A 27665-nucleotide genomic window follows, 5' to 3' on the forward strand; every position below is an offset into this window, starting at 1 on the left:
CAGGACGTCCCTACTGACAGCACATTGGAGGACGTCCTCCTCCTCCTTCCAGGGACAGGAAACACACGAGAGTTTAAATATCCGGCTCCACCCTCTAATCCTCAGTGTTTTTCCTGTCCCTGCATGGAGGGACACACGTAGAGAAGCAGCAGCTTACCGAGCTCAGGGGGATCGAGCGGTCCTCCAATCCTTCCCCCTGTCAAGCGGCTCAGGGTCGAAACTCCCCGGAGGGGAGTCCCTCTACCCCAGAGGCCCGGAGCGGGACAATGCTCCGGGAGTGAACCGCTCCCCCCGTTGGGGGGCTCTCGGTTCAGGACGCGGCGGCGATCCAGGCAGCCTCCATCCGGCAGAACGCGCGGTCAGGAGACGCTACAGCCAGTCGGCACTTCCGGGTTCTGGGGAGCCGCGTCACTTCCGGTCTCAGGAGCCGGTGAAACGTCACTTCCGGTGGCGTTCTATGAACGGGGAACAGACGCTCCAGACTGGAGAACGCTGTCAGAGCGGTCGCTTCTGCGTTAGCGTCCAGCACCTGCATCAGGAGTGGTACCGTCTGCATCTGGAACCGGCTATGGAGGACAGAAACGACGAGGAAGGGGTAAGCCTGCCCTGGGCAGTATACCCTTTGTACTATCTAAGCTCCTCGCTCCCTCTAGCCTATTACTCCCTATCTTATACCGTTTAGGATAAGGGAAACCCCGCTGCTCCCCCTGCCACGACTAAAAAATCTGGGAAGGCCACAATGAAGAGCATCAGATGTCCTGTATGCCATATTAAACTCCCAGACTCCCATGGCAAGACGCTCTGTGCCACCTGTACGTCTAAAGTTATGAACGACGAGCAGTCATCAATGTTCTCCGAGATGAGATCCCTTATACGGGAAGAGGTGCAGGCTTCTATATCTAGCCTTTCGCATTCTCGGCCTGCCAGTCCCATAACCGGTCGCAAGCGCGCCAGGAAGGAGGAAGTCCAGGAGGAGCCAGAATATTCTTCTGATGAAGGTTCCGAACTTAGGGATTCACTATCAGAAGAGGAAGGTGAAATTCCCGTAGAAAACCAGGACAGAGCCAGGAAGTATCTCTTCCAGTCTGAGGAGACAGACAAACTTGTCCAGGCTGTTAGGAATACGATGCAGATCGAGGATACTGCTAAACCACAGTCCAGGCAGGACTTGATGTTCGGGGTACTCGTGGCACGAAACCTGACTGTGTTTCCCATTAGTGATCATATCAAGGCTATGGTCATAGAAGAATGGAAGGAGGCCGAGCGCCGATTAGTGCTTTCTCGTGACTTCAAAAGCCGCCTGCCGTTCGATCCGGAGGAAGTCAAGCTATGGGAAGAGATCCCAAAAATTGACGTTCCCGTAGCAAAGGTCACTAAAAAGACTGCGATACCCTTCGAAGACTCCTCCAGTCTTCGTGACCCTATGGATAGGAAGGCCGACATCCTCCTTAAAAGGGCCTGGGAATCTTCTGCAGCTTTGATTAGAACGAACATAGCAGCCACTTCGGTGGCCAGGTCTATGTACTTATGGATGGGGAAGTTAGAAGAGCAGTTATCCAATAAGACACCCAGAGCTGATATTCTGCACTCCTTTCCTATAATGAAGTCCGCAATGGCCTTCTTATCTGATATGACGGCTGAATCTGTCAGATTTTCAGCCCGTAATAGCTCACTATCTAATGCAGCTAGGAGGGCGGTCTGGCTTAGGTCATGGTCTGGTGACAATGCTTCCAAATCCAAACTCTGCTCTATTCCATTTTCAGGACAGAGGGTGTTTGGACCGGCTTTGGACTCTATCCTCGAGTCAGCGTCCGATAAAAAGAAAGGTTTTCCGGAGGACAAACCTAAGCGTCCACAGCCCTTTCGGAGAGGTTTCTTCTCCAGAAAGCAGTTCGATCCTAAAAATCAGGGTCGGTCCAGCAGGGGATCCTACAGAGGCTCCCGTGGACAGAATAATAGGAACAGAGCTTCTTTCTTTAGCCCATCCTATAAAAATAAATCTCTATGACGCCACTCACATTGGGGGGAGGCTCCGTATGTTCGCAGGAAATTGGGCCCAGATTACTCAGAATCAGTGGATTCTCAGTACTGTTTCCGAAGGTTACAGCATAGAACTTTACTCACCTCCCCCAGAAAGATACATTACACCTACGGCAGTCAAACCAGATTCGGCTATACTAAAGGACTTACAGGACATGCTCAGGACAGAAGTAATAATTCCTGTCCCTCAGTCAGAGTTGGGGAAAGGCCACTACTCTTCCCTGTTCACGGTCACGCGGCCATCAGGCGACACCCGCACAATAATAAATCTAAAGCCTTTGAATGCATGGGTGAGATACAGAAGGTTCCGCATGGAATCCATTCGGTCAGCAATTCCGCTTATAAACCAAAATGCGGTCATGTGCACTATCGACCTAAAAAGGGCCTATTACCAGGTCCCAGTACATCCCTCATCTCAGAAACTGCTGAGATTTGCCGTAGCTCTGCCCACCCGGACCTGCCACTATCAGTTTCAGGGCCTTCCCTTCGGTCTGGCTTCCGCTCCTCGCGTTTTTACCAAACTTGTATCAGAGATGGTGGCCTTCCTAAGGAAACAAGGCATCATAATAATCCCGTACTTGGACGATTTCCTGCTTGTGGCAGATTCCGTAAAGCTCCTGGAAGATCACCGAGAGCGGACTATCGCACTGATGGAGCATCTCGGCTGGGTACTGAACCGGCAGAAATCCGACCTTCTACCAGAGCGGAAGAAAACCTTCCTGGGTGTGCAACTAGATTCCAGACGCAGAATATCGTTACTACCCGGTGCCAAGAGGAAGATAATTCAGACTCAGGTCCGGTATCTATTGGAACATCGAGTTACCATAAGAATGGCTATGAAGGTTTTAGGTCTTATGACGGCCTGCATACCATCCGTCAGGTGGGCGCAGTCTCACACAAGACACCTACAGAAACAGATATTATCAGCTTGGGATCGCCGCCAGTCTTCCCTAGAAGCTCCTCTGAGATTGAACAATCTAACGAGAAGATCTCTCGTCTGGTGGACACGTTCGGAGAACTTAGAGGTGGGAGTCCTATGGGTCACCCATCCTTACGTAGTTATCACTACGGACGCCAGCGCCTGGGGCTGGGGAGCTCATCTGCAGGGCCGAATCTTGCAAGGCAAGTGGCCAGAAAGCATAAGAAGCAGATCATCCAACTTCAGAGAGCTCTACGCTGTATGGCAAGCACTAAAGCACAATCAGTCCATACTCTCGGACCAGCACGTAAGAATATTCTCCGACAATGTAACAACAGTTTCATTCCTGAACCATCAGGGAGGTACCAATTATCAACCACTGCAGGATCTAGCAGAGATGATCTTCAGGTGGGCAGAGGACAACGTGCTATCCATTACAGCTATCCATCTGGAAGGATCCCAAAATGTGATAGCAGATTACCTAAGCAGACGAAATCTGTGCCCAACAGAGTGGGAACTGGAACAAAGCATCTTTCAAGAATTATGTCGCAGATGGGGAACCCCCAACATCGACCTATTCGCGAACAGGAGGAACGCGAAGACCCCAAGGTTCTTCTCCCTGAACCCCTCGGACCTTCCAGAAGGGGTAGATGCCCTGAGTCAGCAGTGGAACCAACCGCTGTCATATGCATTCCCACCTCTGGCACTAATTCCAGCCGTACTTCGGAAGATCGGGCTATGGTCATCTTAATCGTCCCGTTTTGGCCGAGACGAAGCTGGTTTCCGGTGTTGGGGTCGTTAGCAGCCGACAACCCAGTCGAATTACCCATCAAGGGGAGAGTCATCCATCAAGGTCCAGTGTATCACCCAGACCCAAGCAGACTCCGTCTTTCAGCCTGGATCCTGAAAGGGACATCCTGAGGTCCAAAGGATTGTCTGACCAAGTCATCTCTACCATCCAGGGTAGTAGAAAACCCGTTACCTCAGCCATTTACCAGAAGATCTGGAAGCGTTTTTGTTTAGAAGGTGGCAGGTCCAATGCGGTATCAGGTTCCCTGGACATCCCTGGTATCTTGGACTTCTTACAAAAAGGGTTTAACCTGGGCCTCCGACCCAGCACACTGAAAGTCCAGGTGTCTGCGCTAAGCTCATTTCTGGACTACCCTTTGGCATCTCACCCATGGATAATAAGGTTTATTCGGGCCACTCAGAGAATGCGTCCCACTATTCGGCAGCTTTCACCATCCTGGGACCTTAACTTGGTTCTTAGGGCACTATGTAAAGGTGTTTATTCTTCCGGGGATAGTATGCCTATTTCTACTCTCACTCGTAAAACCGCGTTTTTAGTGGCGATAACTACAGCCAAGAGGGTGGGAGAGATTCAGGCTCTATGTATCAGAGATCCTTATCTGCAGATCAGGGATGACAGTCTAATTCTCAGATTAGATCCAGCCTTTATCCCAAAAGTAGCCTCTATTAAAAATAGGAATCAGGAAGTAATTCTCCCTTCATTTTGTAATAACCCTGCTAACGAGAAAGAGAGGGCCCTCCACTCATTAGACGTTAGGCAAGGGGTTCTAGATTACCTAAGTGCTACAGATTCTTGGCGTACTGATCCAAACCTTTTTGTTCTGTTTGGGGGAAAGAATAAGGGGAAAAAGGCTTCTAAGGCCTCAATTTCTCGTTGGATCACCGAAGTGATCACAGACGCCTATCGGTCAGAAGGTATGCCCCCTCCTATAGGCTTAAAAGCCCACTCTACCCGTGGGGTGTCCGCCTCCTGGGCGGAGCGTGCAGGAGCTTCTGTAGAACAGATCTGTAATGCCGCAACATGGTCCAGGGCTGACACTTTTTGTAGACACTATAAACTTGACGTTACATCCGGTCAGCACACGGCTTTTGGGAGGAAAGTCCTCCAAGCAGTAATCCCACCCTGAGGAGGTCCTTTGGTACTCTCCAATGTGCTGTCAGTAGGGACGTCCTGGAAAATCGGTATTAGCCTTACCGGTAATTATGTTTCCAGGAGTCCATACTGACAGCACCGGTAGTTCCCCCCCGTTCATGTAATATTCTCAAGTATATTCGGATTTTGCCTATATACTATTTGTATTATAATTCTGTCATTAAAGATATTTTATTTGCATGATTCCATGATTGGTTCTTGCTACAACACTGAGGATTAGAGGGTGGAGCCGGATATTTAAACTCTCGTGTGTTTCCTGTCCCTGGAAGGAGGAGGAGGACGTCCTCCAATGTGCTGTCAGTATGGACTCCTGGAAACATAATTACCGGTAAGGCTAATACCGATTTTTATCACCCGTTAGATAGGAAAAAATAACGAAATTAAAAAAATAAATGTATTTCCATTTGGGTTAGAGTTGGGCTAAAGTTAGGGTTAGGGCTAGGATTGGGATGAGGGGTGTGTTAGGGTTATGGTTAGGATTGGGATTAGGGGTATGTTGGAGTTAGGTTTGTGGTTAGGGTTATGGTTGGGATTAGGCTTAGGGGCATGTTGGAGTTACGGTCGGTGTTCGGCGCTCATAGCAAGTGAGTAATTCTGCTACATGTAGACAGGTAATCTGATCATCGCAGCTTCTAGTCTCCCATGAAGAATATTGAAGCATGCCAAAAGTATAAAAAAACAATTTTTAAAAATATAAAAAAAATAAAAGTTTCGCCCCACAAAAAAAAAAAAAAGCAATAAAAAAAAAAAATGAAATACACACATATGGTATCGCTGCGTTCAGAATCGCCCGCTCAACATATAAAAATTAGTAATCCAATCGGTAAACGGCGTAGCAAGGAAAAAATCGAAACGGCAGAATTACGTTTTTTGATTATTGCATTTTATTGCAATGTTGCAGCAAAGGCTGATCAAAAAATCGTATACATACCAAAATGGTATCAATAAAAAACATCAGATCGGCACGCAAAAAATAAGCCCTCACCCAGCCCCCAATCCCTAAAAATGGCAATTTTTTTTAAACACATTTTTGGATTTTTTTTCCACCACCACTTAAATAAAAAAAACTAGACTTGTTTGGTGTCTGAACTCGTAATGACCTGGAGAATCATAATGGCAGGTCAGTTTTAGCATTTAGTGAAAATGGTAAAAAAAAATAATCCAAAAAACAATTGGGGAACTGCACTTTTTTTTTTTTTTTTTGCAATTTCACCGCATTTGGAATTTTTCCCCCCCCCCGATTTCTGGTACAGGATATGGTAAAATAAATGGTGCCATTCAAAAGTAGAATTCGAAGAAGTTTATTAACCCTTCAGGTGCTTTACATGAATTTTTGGAATGTGGAAGGAAAAAAAAAAAAAAAAGAACATTAACTTTAGTCACAAAAATTTTACCTTTAGACCCTATTTTTTTATTTTCACAAGGGTAGCCAGATAAAATGGATCTGAAAATTTGATGTGCAATTTCTCCTGAGCATGCCAATAACCCACATGTGGGGGAAACCACTGTTTGGGAGCATTGGCAGGTCTCGTAAGGAGTGCCATTTGACTCTTTGAATGTAAAATGTGATGTAATAATCAGACACCATGTAGCGTTTGGAGAGGCCCTAATGTGCCTAAACAATGGAAACCCCCCATATGTGACATCATTTTTGAAACGATACCCCTCAGAGAACTTATCTAGATGTATGGTGAATACCTTTAACCCCCAGGTGATTCACAGAAGTTTATAGCATTGAGTCAAGAAAATAAAAAAAATTAAAAAGTACAGACAGGCTCTCATCACTACAGAACTGCCAAACATGTGGACGCTAAATCCCCACAGTGTGCAGTTTAGGCACACTGTGGGGCTCAGAACGGAGAGGGGCATTTGGATTTGGGAGCGCTGGATTTATTTTGGGATGCGAGGAGCCATTTTGCTTTTCCACAGTTTTTGTACTACCAGTAACGTGGAAGACTCCTATATCTTCACTGACAGGTGACGAACCTGAGTGTGGACTTGCTTTTTTTGTGGATTGATTTTACATTTTACATAACCTTTGGGACCACATTTATCCGTCGCTCTACGCTGAGCACTTACTTTGGGGTTTCCATGTAAATCTTCAAGTGACGTGACTCAGATGAAACCCCTGAGGATCCATTCACTATAATGAATCATCAGAGTTGCTATGGACTCAGTCTGGCCTCTGTTCAGCGTTGTCCTTCTTTCCAGAAGTGCACAAAACTGCTTTTATGCATGCCTAAAACGACAGACACCGCAAGATCACAGGCCAGAAAGCGTCCACAGTGCCTCTATCTGCCTCATTATATAGGGATCTTCCGCTAGGGGTTCCGTCTGAATCATGTATTTCAGAGATTTACATGAAAACACCAGTAAGTGCTCAGGGTAAAGTGCAAGAAAAATGTGAACCGAGTCTTACTGCGATCTTTGGGAGGCAGAATGAAAAAAATCAACAGCAGGTGAAGAATTGATTTTATTTAGTTTTTAATCCGTTCCGTGTGCAGTGAAAGTGATTAGACAACTTTAACTTTAATTGCACCGACCCGAAGAATAAAGCCATACCACATTTATATCATGTTTTTATGTTTGGCAACGGTCACACACTAAAAGATGCTTTTTATTGCAAAAAATAGTTATTTCATCTCCATATTTTGGGAGTTAAAATTTTTCCATATTCTGTCAGACGGCTCGTTTTTTGTGGGATGAGTTGACGCTTTTAATGGTACCATTTTGACACACGACATTTTTTGATCGCTTTCTGATTTTTACAAAATATTGAATTTTTTTCTCAAACTTTTTTTTTTTTTTTAACACTTAGGCTATGTTCACATTTGCGTTGTTGGGCGCAGCGCGGGCGACGCGATGCAACCAACAACGCATGTACACAACGTAGCGTTTTGCGACGCATGCGTTGTCATAAGATCCTACAGATCGGGACTTTCGGCGCAGGGAAAAAGCTACAAGTAGCGTCCCCTGCGCCCTGTCTTGTGTGTCTATATGATGCATGTGTCATAAAACGCAGTACAACGCATACCGGCGCATGTCCATGCGCCCCCCATGTTACAGATAGGGGCGCCCAACAACGCAAATGTGAACGTAACCTTAGTCCCACTATGGGACTTCCACTTTCTGCTGTCTGATCACAGTTATACGGTATAGCAATGCAGGACCATTGCTATACCTTATAGCCATGCATGAGCACTGCCATACCTTATAGCCTGTCAGCCCTGCAGACACAAGTTAGTTAGAACATGCACTGTGCACGATCTAACGAACTTGCTAATGCCATGGTGACCCGATGTCATCATGACGACATCGGGTCACCATGGCAATGATCAGGACCCCGCATTAAAGTTGCAGGATCTTCGATCCAAGGGGAGAGGGGCTTTTTCTTTCGCCAAATGCTGCGATCACAGCATTTAGGGGGTTAAAGTGCAGGATACTGGGTGGGCACCGCTCCTGGCACTGAGTGCTGGGTGTCAGCCGTTTGAATCAGCTGACATCCGGCAGCAATCGCGTAGTTTGTGCGTGCAAAATCGCCTGGACATATCCATGCGTCCAAGGTCGCTAAGTACCAGGCCGTCTGGATACATCCAAAATCATGAAGGGGTTAAACAGTCCTCATCATGTTGTTCATATTTTGACATCATGAGACCAAGACGACACCTAACAATTGATGAAAAGCAACTCGCCATTGCCAGGCTTCAAGCAGGATGTTCTCAGACAGAAGTGGCGACTGAGCTTAGAGTGTTACAGAGTGTCATCAGCAGGTTGCAATAAAGACCCAGAGAGACTGGAAGAGTCACAGAAAGGCAGAGCAGGGGACATCCTTTGGCCACATCCCACACTGATGACTGCTTCATTGTGAACAATGCCTTTCTGAGCCATATGATGAATGCCACACAACTCCAGGCACATTTAAGGAAGGCGAGAGAAACTAAGGTGCACGTCAGACCATTTGAAACAGTTTACAGCAGCATGGCCTGCATGCCGACCTCACCACCAGGCACGAGTCATCTACGCTAGATGAGGGACAAGTGGGCCTCACTGCTGTTCACTGATGAAAGTCAAATTCATGCTGAGCGGAAATGATGGCCGTCAACTATGTTGGAGACGTTAAAGAGAGTGCTATGCATCAGCCACTGTTGTCGCCAGACGAGCCTTTGGTGGTGGTGTTACACTGTGGACAGGTGTGGCTGTCCAGTCAATACAGAACTGCCCTACACTTTGTGAATGGTACAGTGACAAGCTGATACTAGTTGAATAACATCATTAATCCAGTCATTGTGCCTTTGCACAAACAACACAGGCCAAGTGGTCTGACAGCAACAATCAGCACATTATCACCAATAATATAGATATGTGATCATGCAATGTTGGGAAAGTCTCTAAGTTGACAAAAAACTTTTGAACGCCACCCGTATAATTCAATATTTCACCTAAATAACACTTTTTTTTGTTTACATTGCAAATACAGCAAAAAAGAATTGCTGGATACCAACCTTCATGTCCTCCAAAAGTGCATGTGGATTTTCAATTGCCTCTGGGACACATTTCTTATTTTCAGGAAGAGATTCTAGTTTTTCCACAAGAGCTTTCAAACCGTTTAGTTCAAACTCTGTGAGGTGTGTCCACCTAGAAGCTGCCTCTGTGGATGGAGATCCTGATGGAGTTTTTGGGTAATCACTGTGGACAATTGACTTGGAGCTTTCCTCAGAGTCATTTGACAGAGTCCTTTTAAGGAATTGCATCAATGTAGCTTTTTGTCTCTTTTCCACTGATTCTTTGTCTTCTGAAAGTGCACTATTGGGCGTTAAGGATTCATCGCCTGATAATTTGGATATTCTGTCTCCATGGTCATCTTTATCTTCAAGCATATGGGCATCACCTGACTCTTCCTCCATTTCTAACCAAGAATCTGAGGATAAGCTGTCTGTAGTGAGTTTCTTTTCTGAATCTGAGACACAAATAGACATTGTTTTTTACAGTTTATATGCGACATTAAAGTACATTTAGCTTCAAATTAGATAAATACTTAATGCAAACCCGACAGCTGAATTATACTGCACGAACCAAGGGCAGCAAGAATTAGCCACCAGCTCCTTTCAGGAAGATACAGTATGTCTTCTTACAAACCGTTGCGGCATTTCAGAGAGAAAACCCCCAGGCGAAGGTATACGAAATGCGCATTGGGGAGGGCACCAAACTAATTGTCTTGACCCCCTCAAGGTTTTCAATTACATTATGTTTAGCATTACAACCTTTACTACCATTCACCATTTGGGATATGCTCATTATACCTTATCAGCATTTGTTGCGCTTAAGAGCGCACAGTCTACACATCATTCAAGAGAGATGAATATTTTGTCTAATGTTACCTTGTGCACATACAGTTGAAACCAGAAGTTTACATACACTATATAAAAAGACACATATAGGTTTTTCTCAATATCTGACATGAAATCAGAATAAACCTTTCCAGTTTTAGGTCAATTAGGATTACTATAATTATTAATATCTGACAAATGCCAGAATAATATGAGAGAGAACGTTTTAAGGTATTTTTATTACTTACTGCAAAGCCAAAAGTTTACATGCGATTTATTAATATTTGGTACCATAGCCCTTAAACGGAATGACTTGGGTCAAACATTTGGGATATCCTTCCACAAAATTCTCACCATATTTGGTCGGAATTTGGGCCCATTCCTCCTGACAAAACGGGTGTAACTGATCCAGGTTTGTAGGTCTCCTTGCTCGCACCGGCCTTTTCAGCTTTGCCCATAAATTTTCAATAGGATTGAGATCAGGGCTTTATGATGGCCACTCCAAAACATTGACTTCGTTATCCTTAAGCCACTTTTGTTACCATTTTGGCAGTATGCTTCGGGTCTTTGTCCATTTGGAAGACCCATTTCCGCCCAAGCTTTAATTTCCTGGCTTATGTCTTGAGATCTCGCTTCAGTATTGCCACATGCAGTATTTTTCGGACTATAAGACGCACCGGACCATAAGACGCACCCCAAATTTTGGGGTGGAAAATAGCAGAAAAAAAAATATTTCTTTATAAGATGGGGGTCCGTCTTATTGTCCAAATTTAAGGTATCTTACCTGAGAGCCGGCGGTGGTACAGCGGGGGTCACAGAAGGCAGGGTCCCTTCCTCAGGAAGCTGGCGGCGGCAGAAGTGGGGCAATGCTGCAGTCCCGGGGTGCGATGCTGTGGGTCCAGTGTCAGCGGTGAGGCAAAGCTGGAGCAGGGTTCCATCCTCAAGATGCCGGCGGCGGCAGAAGTGTGGTGATGCTGCGGCGGTGCGGAGTGCACATGAGCAGGGTCTCCTTCAAGATGCTGGCGGCAGAAATGTGGCAGTGCCGCGGCCCAGAGTCCGTGGGCCGCCGGAGGCTTCAGGATAATGGCCGACGAAGGCCGTGTGTGCGCAGATTGAGATCTCGGCGGCCATTTTCCTGAAGCTGAATGCCACCGAGATTTCAATCTGCGCACGCGTGGCCTTTGGTAGCCACTTTCCTGAAGCCTCGGGCGGCATCCTGAAGAAGGGACCCTGCTCAGGTGCACTCCGCACCGACGCACCTCTGCCGTAACCCCCCTCTGCCTGCATTCGCACTATAAGACGCACCCCCCCCATTTTCCTCCAAAATTTAAGGGAAAAAGTGCATCTTATAGCCCAAATTATACGGTAATCTTCTTTTCTCATGATGCCATATATTTTGTGACGTGCACCAGCCCCTCCTGTAGCAAAACAACCCCACAACATGATGCTGCCACCCTGTTTCACAGTTGGGAAGGTGTTCTTAGGCTTCCATGCTTCTCCCTTTTTCCTCCAAGCTTAACAATGGTCATTATGCCCAAAAAGTTCAATTTGAGTTTCATCAGACCACAGAACAGGACTCCAAAAATTAAGGTATTTGTTCCTGTTTGCATTTGCACACATTAATCTAACATTTTTATGTTTCTTTTGGAGTAATGGCTTTTTCTTGGCAGAGTGGCCTTTCAGCCGATGTTGACACAGTACCCTTTTCACTGTGGATATTGACACAATCATTTTCACAACGTCTTTTTTTTTGTCCTCGGATTGATAAGCACATGTCAGACCAAAGCACCTTCATCTCTGGGACACAGAACCAATCTCCTTCCTGAGCGGTATGATAGCTGGACATTCTTATCTTGTATGTACTTGCATGTAATTGTTTGTACAGCTGAACGAGGCACCTTCAGGTATCTTGAAATTGTACACAAGGATGAGCCAGAAATGCAAGCCCACAATTCTTTTCCTGATATCTTGGGACTTTGCCATGATGCTACACAAAGAAGCAGTGTGTTTCAGGTGTGCATTAAAATACACCTACAGGTGTGTCTCTAATGAACGCAAATGTTGCCAAAAATCAGAAGCTTCCAAACACATGACATCATCATATCAGCAGCCAAGAATTGTTTAAAGGCATAGTAATCTTAGTGTATGTAAACTTTTGACTTTGCAGTAAGTAATAAAAATGCCTTAAAACATCTCTCTCTTATTATTCTGGCATTTGGCAAATATTAATACTTCCAGTAATCCTAATTGACCTAAAACGGGAAAGGTTTATTCTGATTTCATGTCAGATATTGAGAAAAACATGCATGTGTCTTTTTAAATAGTGTATGCAAACTTCTAGTTTCTACTGTATATTCTTAATGTGATAGAGACATTTGACATTTACTAGCATATGCAATCACATACAGTACAGACCAAAAGTTTGGACACACCTTCTCATTTAAAGATTTTTCTGCATTTTCATGACTATGAAAATTGAACATTCACACTGGAGGCATCAAAACTATGAATTAACACATGTGGAATTATATACTTAACAAAAAAGTGTTTAACAACTGAAAATGTGTCTTATATTCTAGGTTCTTCAAAGTAGCCACCTTTTGCTTTGATGTCTGCTTTGCACACTCTTGGCATTCTCTTGATGAGCTTCAAGAGGTAGTCACCGGAAATGGTTTTCACTTCACAGGTGTGCCCTGTCAGGTTTAATAAGTGGGATTTCTTGCCTTATAAATGGGGTTGGGACCATCAGTTGTGTTGTGCAGAAGTCTGGTGGATACACAGACGATCGTCCTACTGAATAGACTGTTAGACTGTTGTATTATGGCAAGAAAAAAAGCAGCTAAGAAAAACGAGTGGCCATCATTAAGAAATGAACGTCAGTCAGTCCGAAAAATTGGGAAAACTTTGAAAGTGTCCCCAAGTTCAGTTGCAAAAACCATCAAGCGCTACAAACAACTGGCTCACATGAGGACTGCCCCAGGAAAGGAAGACCAAGAGTCACCTCTGCTTCTGAGGATAAGTTTATCCGAGTCACCAGCCTCAGAAATCGCAGGTTAACAGCAGCTCAGATTAGAGACCAGGTCAATGCCACACAGAGTTCTAGCAGCAGACACATCTCTACAACAACTGTTAGGGCTCCTACTCACTTGTGCGAGACTCGGATGAGTCTCGCATGGCAATACCACAGCACTGCACCTGGCACAGAGAAGCGGAGCGTGCGGCTGCATGTATTCCTATGCGGCCGCACGCTCTGATCTGAGTGCCGGGTTTTAAACATGCGAGACTCATCCGAGTTGCTCGCAAGTGAGTAGGAGCCCTTAAGAGGAGACTTTGTGCAGCAGGCCTTCATGGTAACATAGCTGCTAGGAAACCACTGCTAAGGACAGGCAACAAGCAGAGGAGACTTATTTGGGCTAAAGAACACAAGGAATGGACATTAGACCAGTGGAAATCTGTGCTTTGGTCTGATGAGTCCAAATTTGAGATCTTTGGTTCCAACCACCGTGTCTTTGTGCGACGCAGAAAAGGTGAACGGATGGACTCTACATGCCTGGTTCCCACTGTGAAGCATGGAGGAGGAGGTGTGATGGTGTGGGGGTGCTTTGCTGGTGACACTCTTGGGGATTTATTCAAAATTGAAGGCATACTGAACCAGCATGGCTACCACAGCATCTTGCATCAGCATGCTATTCCATCCAGTTTGCGTTTAGTTGGACCATCATTTATTTTTCAACAGGACAATGACCCCAAACACCTCCAGGCTGTGTAAGGGCTATTTGACCAGGAAGGAGAGTGATGGGGCACTACGACAGATGACCTGGCCTCCAAAGTCACCAGACCTGAACCCAATCGAGATGGTTTGGGGTGAGCTGGACCGCAGAGGGAAGGCAAAAAGGCTAACAAGTGCTAAGCATTTCTGGGAACTCCTTCAAGATTGTTGGAAGACCATTTCCGGTGACTACCTCTTGAAGCTCATCAAGAGAATGCCAAGAGTGTGCAAAGCAGTCATCAAAGCAAAAGGTGGCTACTTTGAAGAACCTAGAATATAAGACATAATTTCAGTTGTTTCACACTTTTTTGTTAAGTATATAATTCCACATGTGTTAATTCATAGTTTTGATGCCTTCAGTGTGAATGTACAATTTTCATAGTCATGAAAATACAGAAAAATCTTTAAATGAGGTGTGTCCAAACTTTAGGTCTGTACTGTACTTTGTATATGTGTCCTCATACATCACGTGCCACATACATTCATGTCATTTGTTTTGCACTCTTGCCACACTGAGATAGTAATATTTATATTGTTGAATAAATTGCATATCAAATATTTTTTAATGAGTTGCCTACTTTTTCAATTACATTGTCCTCAGTGTACTCTCAACTTATATTTTTATACATATATATATATACTCTATAAATTCTGTAATTGTTGATCCAGTCACACATCATTTCTATTATATGTTTTTAACATGGTGTGTTTACCCGGAATATGTTAGCGCTATATAAAAAATAAAGATTATTGTTATTACCTGTCTCATACATTGGGCACCACATAACCATTTGTGTTCTCAATAAAGGTTGTTCTACATTCTTTGAATCGTTTCATTTGTTTGACCAATTTGTTAGTTTTTTCTTTGTTTATGGCATTTCAGAGAGAACCTATATTTCAAAGCCAGGTGGGGTCTAGGCCACTTGTGTGACATGCAAGAGGCAGCACACTAATGATGAGCGAGCATACTCGTTACTCGTGATTTCCCGAGCATGCTCGGGTGGTCTCCGAGTATTCGGGCGTGCTCGGAGATTTTGTTTTTGTCGCCGCAGCTGCATGATTTGCGGTTGCTAGACAGCTTCTCATAGTTCGGGCAGCATGAATCAGCTGTCAGGTTCCCTTTAAAAAGAATATGTCATCAGGTATTTGCTACGCCATCTAAGAACAGTATAATGTATGGATAGAAACCCTAATTCCATCAATGTGTCACCTATTGGGCTGCTTGCTGTATTTTTTTTCTAAAACCTCAGTTTTATCCGCTGCAGATTTAACAGTTTTCTGAATTCTGAGCCCTGTATAACCCGGCCCACACCACTGACTGGCAGCTATCTGTGTAGACGGTACATAGGCAGGAAGCTGATAAAGCAGTGGTGGGTTTTGGCGTTATACAGAGATCATGAATATGGAGGATTACTAGTCCTTGGTGATATCCTCCTACTGATAAAAATGATTTTAGCAAAACTACAGTAAGCAGCTCAATAAGTGATACTTTGCTGGAATCAGGGTCTCCCCCCCTAAACTATGCTGCTCTCAGTTTAAGTGTCAAAAAGCTGGCTACCAATTCCCTATAATGTAAATAAACATGGCTTCTGTTTCAGTGTATTCAAAACTATGTGACAAAGATGTACTTTGCATAAATTATCACAGACATCTATCTGTGACCTGATACACTTAATACAAAATGCACACCTGCAGAATTGGCTGTAGACTGCACACTTGCAATAAATAAAATGTTGTTATATGCGGGGAAAAAAAGACCTTTTTATGTTGCAGAAGGCACTGTACTTACCAAATAGCATTGACTCCTTCTGAAACGCTTTGTTAAGGTGGCAGCGTTTTGTTAAGGTGCAAACATATCTCTCTAAGACATACCAGCACATCTCATAATAGAAAGGATAGCGGAACTTTGCATGCACCTTATGGGGAAAAAAGCAAAACAAGTAATACACATTACCACAATACAATCAAGCTATTGGCAGGAACACTTTACGTGAGTGCAAGTATCTTTATACATATTTCTGGTCACCAATCTCGCTTACTAGCAGTTAATGTACACCAGGCACGAGACAGGTGGGACTCTACGAAGCGTTTACCTGCGCTATGGGCACCTGACTTAGTTGGATAGGTGATAAAAGTTTGAGATGTATGTGGCCATATATGTTATTTTTCTGCATTCTCTTGGAAAAATAGAACAGAAAACTGCACTATTTCACCGAGAGGATGCAACAAATACTTTGAACTATGGTGCTGATTTGATATTTTAGGAAATGTTCACATGATTTGCATTTTTTCCAGAGATTTTCTGAAACCATAATGTTTGAACATAAAATTTGAAAAAACGCAATAGCATTTTAAGAACATGGCCTTACAGTTTCTGACATTTTCCCCCAGTACAGAGGCCTGTAATGCTATCGCTACACAATAATTGAATGTCACTGTAAACTTTTGCTATAGTCGCCAAGTATCATTTGTCATACAGCAATTACCGTACGTTGTACATAACCAGAAAGATGTGGGGGTGCTGGGGGGAGAAGGAAGATTATGCAGGAAGGATTTTTTTGAGCCTTTACTTAAAGGCCCTTTTTATTGTCATGACTAATGAGAATATGGCATCTTGGACATTCATTCCCAAGACAGATCTGCTGTAAGGACTGTAAACTTAAAGCATAGAAACAGAGACACAAGTCTTATTTATTCTTGCAAGTAAAATGGACCAGAGTATGACTCCAGTAAAGGACAAATCTGAATGGAGTTTGTATGTTTTTTCCTGTGTGTATGTAACCTTCCTCTGGTTTCCTCACAGTCAAAAAGACACATGGATTTCTAGTCTGTGTCTACAATTGGGAAATGAGATTTTGAGCCATGTGGTGATAGAAAACTGATGAGAACGGGAACAATTTCAGTACAGTGCTCAGTAAGCAACATGGGCAAGTACCGTTTCTGAAGGCTTCAGCATTGACTAAGTTAGTAACATGGGGCAGACATCTTTTTGGTGCATACTAAAACCCTATGTGCCAAATTAACCTATACCTATGCCTATGGTAGATATTTTAGTCGTATTCATCTATACCTATGCCTATTTTAGATTTTTTTTACAGTTTCATTTTCTTAATTTACTTTTCCTTTCCACTTCACTCTATTTGAAGCAGAGTAACTAATTTATTTACTTATGTATTTATTTTGACATAAAGTTGCTATACATGAATGTAGGGGTTCACTTTTTTGGAAACTGGATAACGGTTTTAAGCTCCGTTTTTTTTATTGGAATAAGTTCATATTAGTCCAACAAGGTTATCTTCCAAGTTTCATTAAGATCTTTTTAGGGATTCAGTCTTTATGCGCCATATTCTTCCATACCTATGCCTAGTGGGTTATCATGGTTGGAAACTGAATAACGGTTTTAAGCTCCGTTTTTTTTATTGGAATAAGTTCATATTAGTACAACAAGGTTATCTTTCAAGTTTCATTAAGATCTGTTTAGGGATTCAGTCTTTATGCGCCGCCATATTCTGCCATATCTATGCCTATGGTATTTTTTTTTTCTAAAGTTGTATTTTTTTTATGTATTTTTCCTTTCCACTTCACTCTATTTAAAAATAAATTAGCGGAGGTTAAACTTTAATTGCGTTTTCAACAAGGCAAACCCATACATTTCTATATAGTAACTTTAAATTTTAAATAAACACTGAATCCCTAAGAAGATCTTGATGCAACTTTGAAAATAAGTTTGTCATTAATATGAACTTTTTCCAGCAAGAAAAACAGAGCTTAAAAATGTAATTCTGTTTTCAACAATGTTAATTCATACATTCCTATATAATAACTTTACATCTATATATATAATTGTCTAAGGGTTTTTCCGTCTGTCTGTCTGTCTGTCTGTCTGTCTTTCTGTCTGTCTGTCTGTCTTTCTGTCTGTCTGTCTGTCTGTCCTGGAAATCACTCCATATAAGGTATGGTCTACAAACAGGATACCTTATATGGAGTGGTCGGCGGTTTGTAGACCATACCTTATATGGAGTGGTCGGCGGTTTGTAGACCATACCTTATATGGAGTGGTCGGCGGTTTGTAGACCATACCTTATATGGAGTGGTCGGCGGTTTGTAGACCATACCTTATATGGAGTGGTCGACGGTTTGTCGGGCGGCCTCGACCAATCAGAGATGGGCACAGCATGGCGACGATGATGTCATAATGGTTGCCATGGCGACGATGATGTCATAAAGGTTGCCTCGACCAATCAGCGACGGGCACAGTCTGCCGCGAATCACATACTACGGGGACATGTATATTCTAGAATACCCGATGCATTAGAATCGGGCCACAGTCTAGTTTCAAATAAACAGTGAATCCCTAAGTAGATCTTTATCGAAAAATTTTGCCTTAGGGTACTGTCACACAGTGGCACTTTGGTCGCTACAACGGCACGATCCTTGACGTTCCAGCGATATAGTTACGATATCGCAGTGTCTAACACGCTACTGCGATCAGGGACCCCGCTGAGAATTGTACGTCGTAGCAGATCGTTTGAAACTTTATTTCGTCGTCAAGTGTCCCGCTGTGGCGGCATGATCGCAGCGTGTAACAAAGGTGTGCACGATATTCCCAATGTCCCGTATGACTTCTACATCGCAACTACGTCATGAAATTATCGCTCCAGCGCCGTGCATTGCAAAGTGTGACCGCAGTCTACGACGCTGGAGCAATAATCAAGCGACGCTGCAACGTCACGGATCGTGCCGTCGGAGCAATCAAAGTGCCACTGTGTGACAGTACCCTAAGGCCGGCCTCACATTAGCGTGTTTTACGGACGTATGAGAGGTGCTGAAAATACGGATTGCATATGGTACAATGCTTGTCTATGCCCCAGCTCCTATCAGCCGTATTTTACTGATCCGTATATTATACGGTCTTCTACGGCCGTAGAAAATCAAGCATGCTGCGTTTGTCACCGTATTGCGCAAAAAAATACGCCAATGAAAGTCTATGGGGGTGAGAAAAATACAGATTACACACGGACCAGCAGTGTGACTTGCGAGAAATACGCACCGGTGTTCTATAGAAAAGCCGGCAATTCAGTGCGGTGTACAGTAAAATCACACTGACAGGTTACGTTAGAATAGCTAAAATAAATGTCTACACATAGTATAGGGGTGTGTGTGTGTGTGTGTGTGTGTGTGTGTGTGTGTGTGTGTGTGTGTGTGTGTGTGTGTGTGTATGTGTGTATATATATATATATATATATATATATATATATATATATATATATATATATATATATATATATACACACACACACATATACACACACACACACTAGATGGTGGCCAGATTCTAACGCATCGGGTATTCTAGAATATGCATGTCCACGTAGTATATTGCCCAGCCACGCAGTATGCTGCCCAGCCACGCAGTATGCTGCCCAGCCACGCAGTATGCTGCCCAGCCACGCAGTATGCTGCCCAGCCACACAGTATGCTGCCCAGCCACGCAGTATGCTGCCCAGCCACGCAGTATGCAGCCCAGCCACGCAGTATGCAGCCCAGCCACGCAGTATGCAGCCCAGCCACGTAGTATATTGCCCAGTGACGTAGTATATTGCCCAGTGACGTAGTATATTGCCCAGTGACGTAGTATATTGCCCAGTGACGTAGTATACAGCACAGAGCCACGTAGTATATTGCCCAGTTACATAGTATATTGCACAGCGACGTAGTATACAGCACAGAGCCATGTAGCATATTGGCCAGTCACGTAGTATATTGCCCAGCTACGTAGTTTATTGCCCAGCCAGGTTTGTCACAGTTTAAAAAATAAAAAATAAACATACTCACCTTTCCGAGGGCACCTTGTAGTCCACGGCAGCTTCCGGTCCCAGGGATGGTATGAGCGCAGGACCTGTGATGACGTCGCGGTCACATGACTGTGATCACGGTGATGCGCCCTCTGCTGGATGTCCTCATATGAACTCGAGCCTGGGAACTTTTCTTAATATTTTCCCACGCTCGAGTTCATATGAGGACATCCAGCAGAGGGCGCATCACCACGACTGAAGGTAACTACAGGTCATTGACCTACATTCCATTCATTCCCCAGGGTTATACAGGCAGGAGCACAGCTGCATTAGCAGAGCTTCTGCTTATAAAATTAGTTAACCCCTTCAGATGGATTTACATCATGGGACGTGACAGAACGACGGAAGGTATGGGATATTGTTGTTTTTTTATTTTACCTTTTTTACAGACCGAGGGTCTTCAGGTGGATTACCAGTATAATAAAATATTACAAAAATGTATATGTGTATTTATTTCATTAAAATACTTTGTAATAATGTGTGTGTGTTTTTTAACCATTTCATACTATTGGATTAATAATGGATACGTGTCATAATTGACGCCTCTCCATTATTAATCTGGCTTAATGTCACCTTACAATAGCAAGGTGACATTAACCCTTCATTACCCCACATCCCACCGCTACAGGGGAGTGGGAAGAGAGTGGCCAAGTGCCAGAATAGGAGCATCTTCCAGATGTGCCTTTTCTGGGGTGGCTGGGGGCAGATGTTTTTAGCCAGGGGGGGGGGGGGGGGGGGGGCAATAACCATGGACCCTCTCTAGGCTATTAATATCTGACCCCAGTCATTGGCTTTACCATTCTGGTGAAGAAAATTGCGCGGGAGCCCACGCCAATTTTTTCCGCGATTTAACCCTTTAATTTAATAGCTAGAGCGCCCAAATTTTGCACATACACACTACTAACATTAGTAGTGTGGAATATGCAAAAAAAAAGGAAAGTGAGATGGTTTACTGTATGTAAACCATGTGTCATATCATGTCGGGTTTGGGAGGAGATAGGAAAAGCCGGCAATTGAATTACCGGCTTTTCTCCTATCTAGCGCTGTATGAAATATTAACATATATACATATATGTGTCTCACTGACATTTTATAATAATATAATATAATATACACTCACTGGCCACTTTATTAGGTACACCTGTCCAACTTCTTGTTAACACTTAATTTCTAATCAGCCAATCACATGGCGGCAACTCAGTGCATTTAGGCATGTAGACATGGTCAAGACAATCTCCTGCAGTTCAAACCGAGCATCAGTATGGGGAAGAAAGGTGATTTGAGTGCCTTTGAACGTGGCATGGTTGTTGGTGCCAGAAGGGCTGGTCTGAGTATTTCAGAAACTGCTGATCTACTGGGATTTTCACGCACAACCATCTCTAGGGTTTACAGAGAATGGCCCGAAAAAGAAAAAAAATCCAGTGAGCGGCAGTTCTGTGGGCGGAAATGCCTTGTTGATGCCAGAGGTCAGAGGAGAATGGGCAGACTGGTTCGAGCTGATAGAAAGGCAACAGTGACTCAAATCGCCACCCGTTACAACCAAGGTAGGCCTAAGAGCATCTCTGAACGCACAGTGCGTCGAACTTTGAGGCAGATGGGCTACAGCAGCAGAAGACCACACCGGGTACCACTCCTTTCAGCTAAGAACAGGAAACTGAGGCTACAATTTGCACAAGCTCATCGAAATTGGACAGTAGAAGATTGGAAAAACGTTGCTTGGTCTGATGAGTCTCGATTTCTGCTGCGACATTCGGATGGTAGGGTCAGAATTTGGCGTAAACAACATGAAAGCATGGATCCATCCTGCCTTGTATGGAGCATCTTTGGGATGTGTAGCCGACAAATCTGCGGCAACTGTGTGATGCCATCATGTCAATATGGACCAAAATCTCTGAGGAATGCTTCCAGCACCTTGTTGAATCTATGCCACGAAGAATTGAGGCAGTTCTGAAGGCAAAAGGGGTCCAACCCGTTACTAGCATGGTGTACCTAATAAAGTGGCCGGTGAGTATATATATATATATATATATATATATACATACATACATACATACATACATACATACATACACACACACAGTGGGGCAAAAAAGTATTTAGTCAGTCAGCAATAGTGCAAGTTCCACCACTTAAAAAGATGAGAGGCGTCTGTAATTTACATCATAGGTAGACCTCAACTATGGGAGACAAACTGAGAAAAAAAAATCCAGAAATCCTCGACCAATCAGCGACGGGCATTGTCCTCCACTGCTGTCAAGTGCCGCCATTGTGTTGTCTAAGGGTCTAATTGTCTGTCTGTCTCGGAAATCCCAACTTGCTGATTGGTCGAGGCCAGCCGGCCTCGACCAATCAGCGACGGGCACAGTCTGCCATGAATTCTGGAATCATCATTGTCCTCCACTGCTGTCAAGTGCCGCCGTTGTGTAGGGTGTGTGCCTGCGTCTCCCTGTATGGGCGGCATCTCCTTGTGTTTCTATCTTAGAATAGGTCGTAAACGAAAATACGCCAATGAGGATGACAGAAAAGCAGCAGCAAGAAAACGACAACATCGGGAACAGGAGACACCACAACAAACTGCCGCCCGACAAGCCGAGGGTGTGGAATCTCACAGACGTCGCCAACAGGAGACACCACAACAAACTGCTGCTAGACAAGCCCAGGATGCGGCATCTCACAGACACCTTCGCCAACCGGAGACACCACAACAAACTGTTGTACGACAGGAACAACATGATCGCCAAATTCATAAAAAACGAATGCTCTACCAACTAAGGCACGACCAGGACAATATTCAACAACTTGCACATTACGTAACAGACAATGAATGTACAATTCATGAACACTACTGTGGGAATATGAATGCAGTTTGCTCTAAATGCGACTCTCTGAATTTCATTGATGAAAAACCATCTGACAATCAGTTTACTCAATGCTGCCCAAAAGGAAAAGTTATGCTACCGAGACCTCACTACTCAGATCTGTTTGAGCAGTTAATGAAAGGAATGCGTCATCACAAGTCCTGCGCGCAAAAGACCTGCCGTGACGTCACGGTCATGTGACCGCAACACGGTCATGTGACCGCGACGTCATCACAGGTCCTGCGCGACAAGGACCTGTCGTGACGTCACGGTCATGTGACCGCGACGTCATCACACCCCGGGACCGGAAGCTGCCGCCTGCACCCCACACAGACGACAGAGCTACAACGCGCCTGCGGAAGGTGAGTATATGTTTATTTTTTATTTTTTTAACCTGTGTCATACATGGCTGGGCAATATACTACGTCGCTGGGCAATATACTACGTCACTGGGCAATATACTACGTGTGCTGTATACTACGTCGCTGGGCAGCATACTGCGTGGCTGGGCAGCATACTGCGTGGCTGGGCAGCATACTGCGTGGCTGGGCAGCATACTGCGTGGCTGGGCAATATACTGCGTGGACATACATATTCTAGAATACCCGATGCGTTAGAATCGTGCCACCATCTAGTGTATGTATATATATATACAGTGGGGCAAAAAAGTATTTAGTCAGTCAGCAATAGTGCAAGTTCCACCACTTAAAAAGATGAGAGGCGTCTGTAATTTACATCATAGGTAGACCTCAACTATGGGAGACAAACTGAGAAAAAAAAATCCAGAAAATCACATTGTCTGTTTTTTTATCATTTTATTTGCATATTATGGTGGAAAATAAGTATTTGGTCAGAAACAAAATTTCATCTCAATACTTTGTAATATATCTTTTGTTGGCAATGACAGAGCTCAAACGTTTTCTGTAAGTCTTCACAAGGTTGCCACACACTGTTGTTGGTATGTTGGCCCATTCCTCCATGCAGATCTCCTCTAGAGCAGTGATGTTTTTGGCTTTTCGCTTGGCAACACGGACTTTCAACTCCCTCCAAAGGTTTTCTAAAGGGTTGAGATCTGGAGACTGGCTAGGCCACTCCAGGACCTTGAAATGCTTCTTACGAAGCCACTCCTTCGTTGCCCTGGCGGTGTGCTTTGGATCATTGTCATGTTGAAAGACCCAGCCACGTTTCATCTTCAATGCCCTTGCTGATGGAAGGAGGTTTGCACTCAAAATCTCATGATACATGGCCCCATTCATTCTTTCATGTACCCGGATCAGTCGTCCTGGCCCCTTTGCAGAGAAACAGCCCCAAAGCATGATGTTTCCACCACCATGCTTTACAGTAGGTATGGTGTTTGATGGATGCAACTCAGTATTCTTTTTCCTCCAAACACGACAAGTTGTGTTTCTACCAAACAGTTCCAGTTTGGTTTCATCAGACCATAGGACATTCTCCCAAAACTCCTCTGGATCATCCAAATGCTCTCTAGCAAACTTCAGACGGGCCCGGACATGTACTGGCTTAAGCAGTGGGACACGTCTGGCACTGCAGGATCTGAGTCCATGGTGGCGTAGTGTGTTACTTATGGTAGGCCTTGTTACATTGGTCCCAGCTCTCTGCAGTTCATTCACTAGGTCCCCCCGCGTGGTTCTGGGATTTTTGCTCACCGTTCTTGTGATCATTCTGACCCCACGGGGTGGGATTTTACGTGGAGCCCCAGATCGAGGGAGATTATCAGTGGTCTTGAATGTCTTCCATTTTCTAATTATTGCTCCCACTGTTGATTTCTTCACTCCAAGCTGGTTGGCTATTGCAGATTCAGTCTTCCCAGCCTGGTGCAGGGCTACAATTTTGTTTCTGGTTTCCTTTGACAGCTCTTTGGTCTTCACCATAGTGGAGTTTGGAGTCAGACTGTTTGAGGGTGTGCACAGGTGTCTTTTTATACTGATAACAAGTTTAAACAGGTGCCATTACTACAGGTAATGAGTGGAGGAAAGAGGAGACTCTTAAAGAAGAAGTTACAGGTCTGTGAGAGCCAGAAATCTTGATGGTTTGTTTCTGACCAAATACTTATTTTCCACCATAATATGCAAATAAAATGATAAAAAAACAGACAATGTGATTTTCTGGATTTTTTTTTCTCAGTTTGTCTCCCATAGTTGAGGTCTACCTATGATGTAAATTACAGACGCCTCTCATCTTTTTAAGTGGTGGAACTTGCACTATTGCTGACTGACTAAATACTTTTTTGCCCCACTGTGTGTGTATATATATATATATATATATATATATATATATATATATATATATATATATATATATATATATATATATATATATATATATATACACACACACCCCTATACTATGTGTAGACATTTATTTTAGCTATTCTAATGTAACCTGTCAGTGTGATTTTACTGTACACCGCACTGAATTGCCGGCTTTTCTATAGAACACCGGTGCGTATTTCTCGCAAGTCACACTGCTGGTCTTTGTGTAATCTGTATTTTTCTCACCCCCATAGACTTTCATTGGCGTATTTTTTTGCGCAATACGGTGACAAACGCAGCATGCTGTGATTTTCTACGGCCGTAGAAGACCGTATAATATACGGATCAGTAAAATACGGCTGATAGGAGCTGGGGCATAGACAAGCATTGTACCATATGCAATCCGTATTTTCAGCACCTCTCATACGTCCGTAAAACACGCTAGTGTGAGGCCGGCCTAAGGCAAAATTTTTCGATAAAGATCTACTTAGGGATTCACTGTTTATTTGAAATGTAAAGTTATTATATAGGAATGTATGAATTAACATTGTTGAAAACAGAATTACATTTTTAAGCTCTGTTTTTCTTGCTGGAAAAAGTTCAGATTAATGACAAACTTATTTTCAAAGTTGCATCAAGATCTTCTTAGGGATTCAGTGTTTATTTAAAATTTAAAGTTACTATATAGAAATGTATGGGTTTGCCTTGTTGAAAACGCAATTAAAGTTTAACCTCCGCTAATTTATTTTTAAATAGAGTGAAGTGGAAAGGAAAAATACATTAAAAAAATACAACTTTAGAAAAAAAAATACCATAGGCATAGCAAAATATGGCGGCGCATAAAGACTGAATCCCTAAACAGATCTTAATGAAACTTGGAAAATAACCTTGTTGTACTAATATGAACTTATTCCAATAAAAAAAACGGAGCTTAAAACCGTTATTCAGTTTCCAACCATGATAACACACTAGGCATAGGTATGGAAGAATATGGCGCATAAAGACTGAATCCCTAAAAAGATCTTAATGAAACTGGGAAAGTAACTTTCTGTCACTAATATGAACTTATTCCAATAAAAAAAACGGAGCTTAAAACGGTTATTTGTAATACTTACCAAAGTGATGATGGGAGAGCCTGGTGTTGCAGCTTGACTTCTATAAGGTATGCCCCAGCTAGCATGTCCACTTACTCTGCATTCTCTGGTTGCTAGGGTACTGGATGTGTGAGAGGAGGGTTTATATACTATCTCAAGATAGACAATATTAACATTAGCTTCTAGCCTATAGGTACCGTCACATTAAGCGACGCTGCAGCGATATAGACAACGATGCCGATCGCTGCAGCGTCGCTGTTTCGTCGTTGTGTGATCGCTGGAGAGTTGTCACACAGACAGCTCTTCAGCGACCAATGATGCCGAAGTCCCTGGGTAACCAGGGTAAACATCGGGTTACTAAGCGCAGGGCCGCGCTTAGTAACCCGATGTTTACCCTGGTTACCAGTGTAAATGTAAAAAAAACAAACATTACATACTTACATTCCGGTGTCTGTCACGTCCCCCGGCGTCCGCTTCCCTGCACTGTGTAAGCGCCGGCCCTAAAGCAGAGCGGTGACGTCACCGCTGTGCTCTGCTTTACGGCTGGCCGGCGCTGACACAGTGCAGGGAAGCGGACGCCGGGGGACCCGACAGACACCGGAATGTAAGTATGTAGTGTTTGGTTTTTTTTACGTTTACGCTGGTAACCAGGGTAAACATCAGGTTACTAAGCGCGGCCCTGCGCTTAGTAACCCAATGTTTACCCTGGTTACCAGTGAAGACATCGCTGAATCCGCGTCACACACACCGATCCAGCGATGTCAGCGGGTGATCCAGCGACGAAATAAGGTGCTGGCCTTCTAGCTCCGACCAACGATGTCACAGCAGGATCCTGATCGCTGCTGCGTGTCAAACACAACGATATCGCTATCCAGGACGCTGCAACGTCACGGATCGCTATCGTTATCGTTGTTAAGTTGTTCAGTGTGAAGGTGCCTTTATCTCACTCAAAACATCACCCTCCCTCTCTCAGTTCAGGTACACAGAGAAGGGAGTTGTAAGGCTATGTGCACACGTTCAGTATTTATCGCGTTTTTTTCGCTATAAAAACGCAATAAAAACGTGAAAAAAACGCTTACATATGGTTCCCAATCGTTTCTATGTAATCTGCAAAACTTGTGCAAATGTTGCGATTTTTTCCGCGAAAAAACGAATCGCGGAAAAAAAAAACAACATGTTCATTAATTTTGCGGAATCGCTGATTTCCCGCACACTGTACAAAATCTACCATAGGCATAGGTACAGACAGAAATGACTAAAAAATCTACCATAGGCATAGGTAAAATCTGATAATGCCAGAAGAGAAAAAGTAGCGCACTCCTCGATCCAGGTAAAAAATCTTTATCTTTATTGGGACATCTTTATGACAACAAGCGGGCGGGAGAAAACGTGGTGGGAAAGGGGTGATGGACTACAGCTGTTTCGCGCAGAAGGCGCTTCTACAGGTCCCGATGACGGGCGGAAATGGGGAGGGGAAATTTGTAGTTTAGCCAAGATATAGTTACCTCCCCATATTGCCGTACGTCATTAGTAATGCAAATCTACTGTTTAACAATTTCGTGACAAC

General features: G+C 43.9%; 1 protein-coding gene across 9 annotated transcripts in view; it reads right to left on the reverse strand.

Moving 5' to 3' along the window:
- KDM2B (lysine demethylase 2B) overlaps positions 1–27665 on the reverse strand; it is a 292449-nt gene that overhangs the window by 118331 nt on the left and 146453 nt on the right. For all 9 annotated transcript variants that reach the window (XM_077293070.1, XM_077293063.1, XM_077293056.1 and 6 more), the window contains 2 exons: positions 15808–15934; positions 9425–9879 (listed from right to left, as the gene is read on the reverse strand). In XM_077293070.1, the coding sequence (XP_077149185.1) occupies positions 9425–9879; positions 15808–15934 (582 nt within the window). The remainder of the gene's footprint in view (positions 1–9424; positions 9880–15807; positions 15935–27665) is intronic.

The sequence above is a fragment of the Ranitomeya variabilis genome, chromosome 1, assembly GCF_051348905.1.
Source record: "Ranitomeya variabilis isolate aRanVar5 chromosome 1, aRanVar5.hap1, whole genome shotgun sequence".
Taxonomy (NCBI): domain Eukaryota; kingdom Metazoa; phylum Chordata; class Amphibia; order Anura; family Dendrobatidae; genus Ranitomeya; species Ranitomeya variabilis.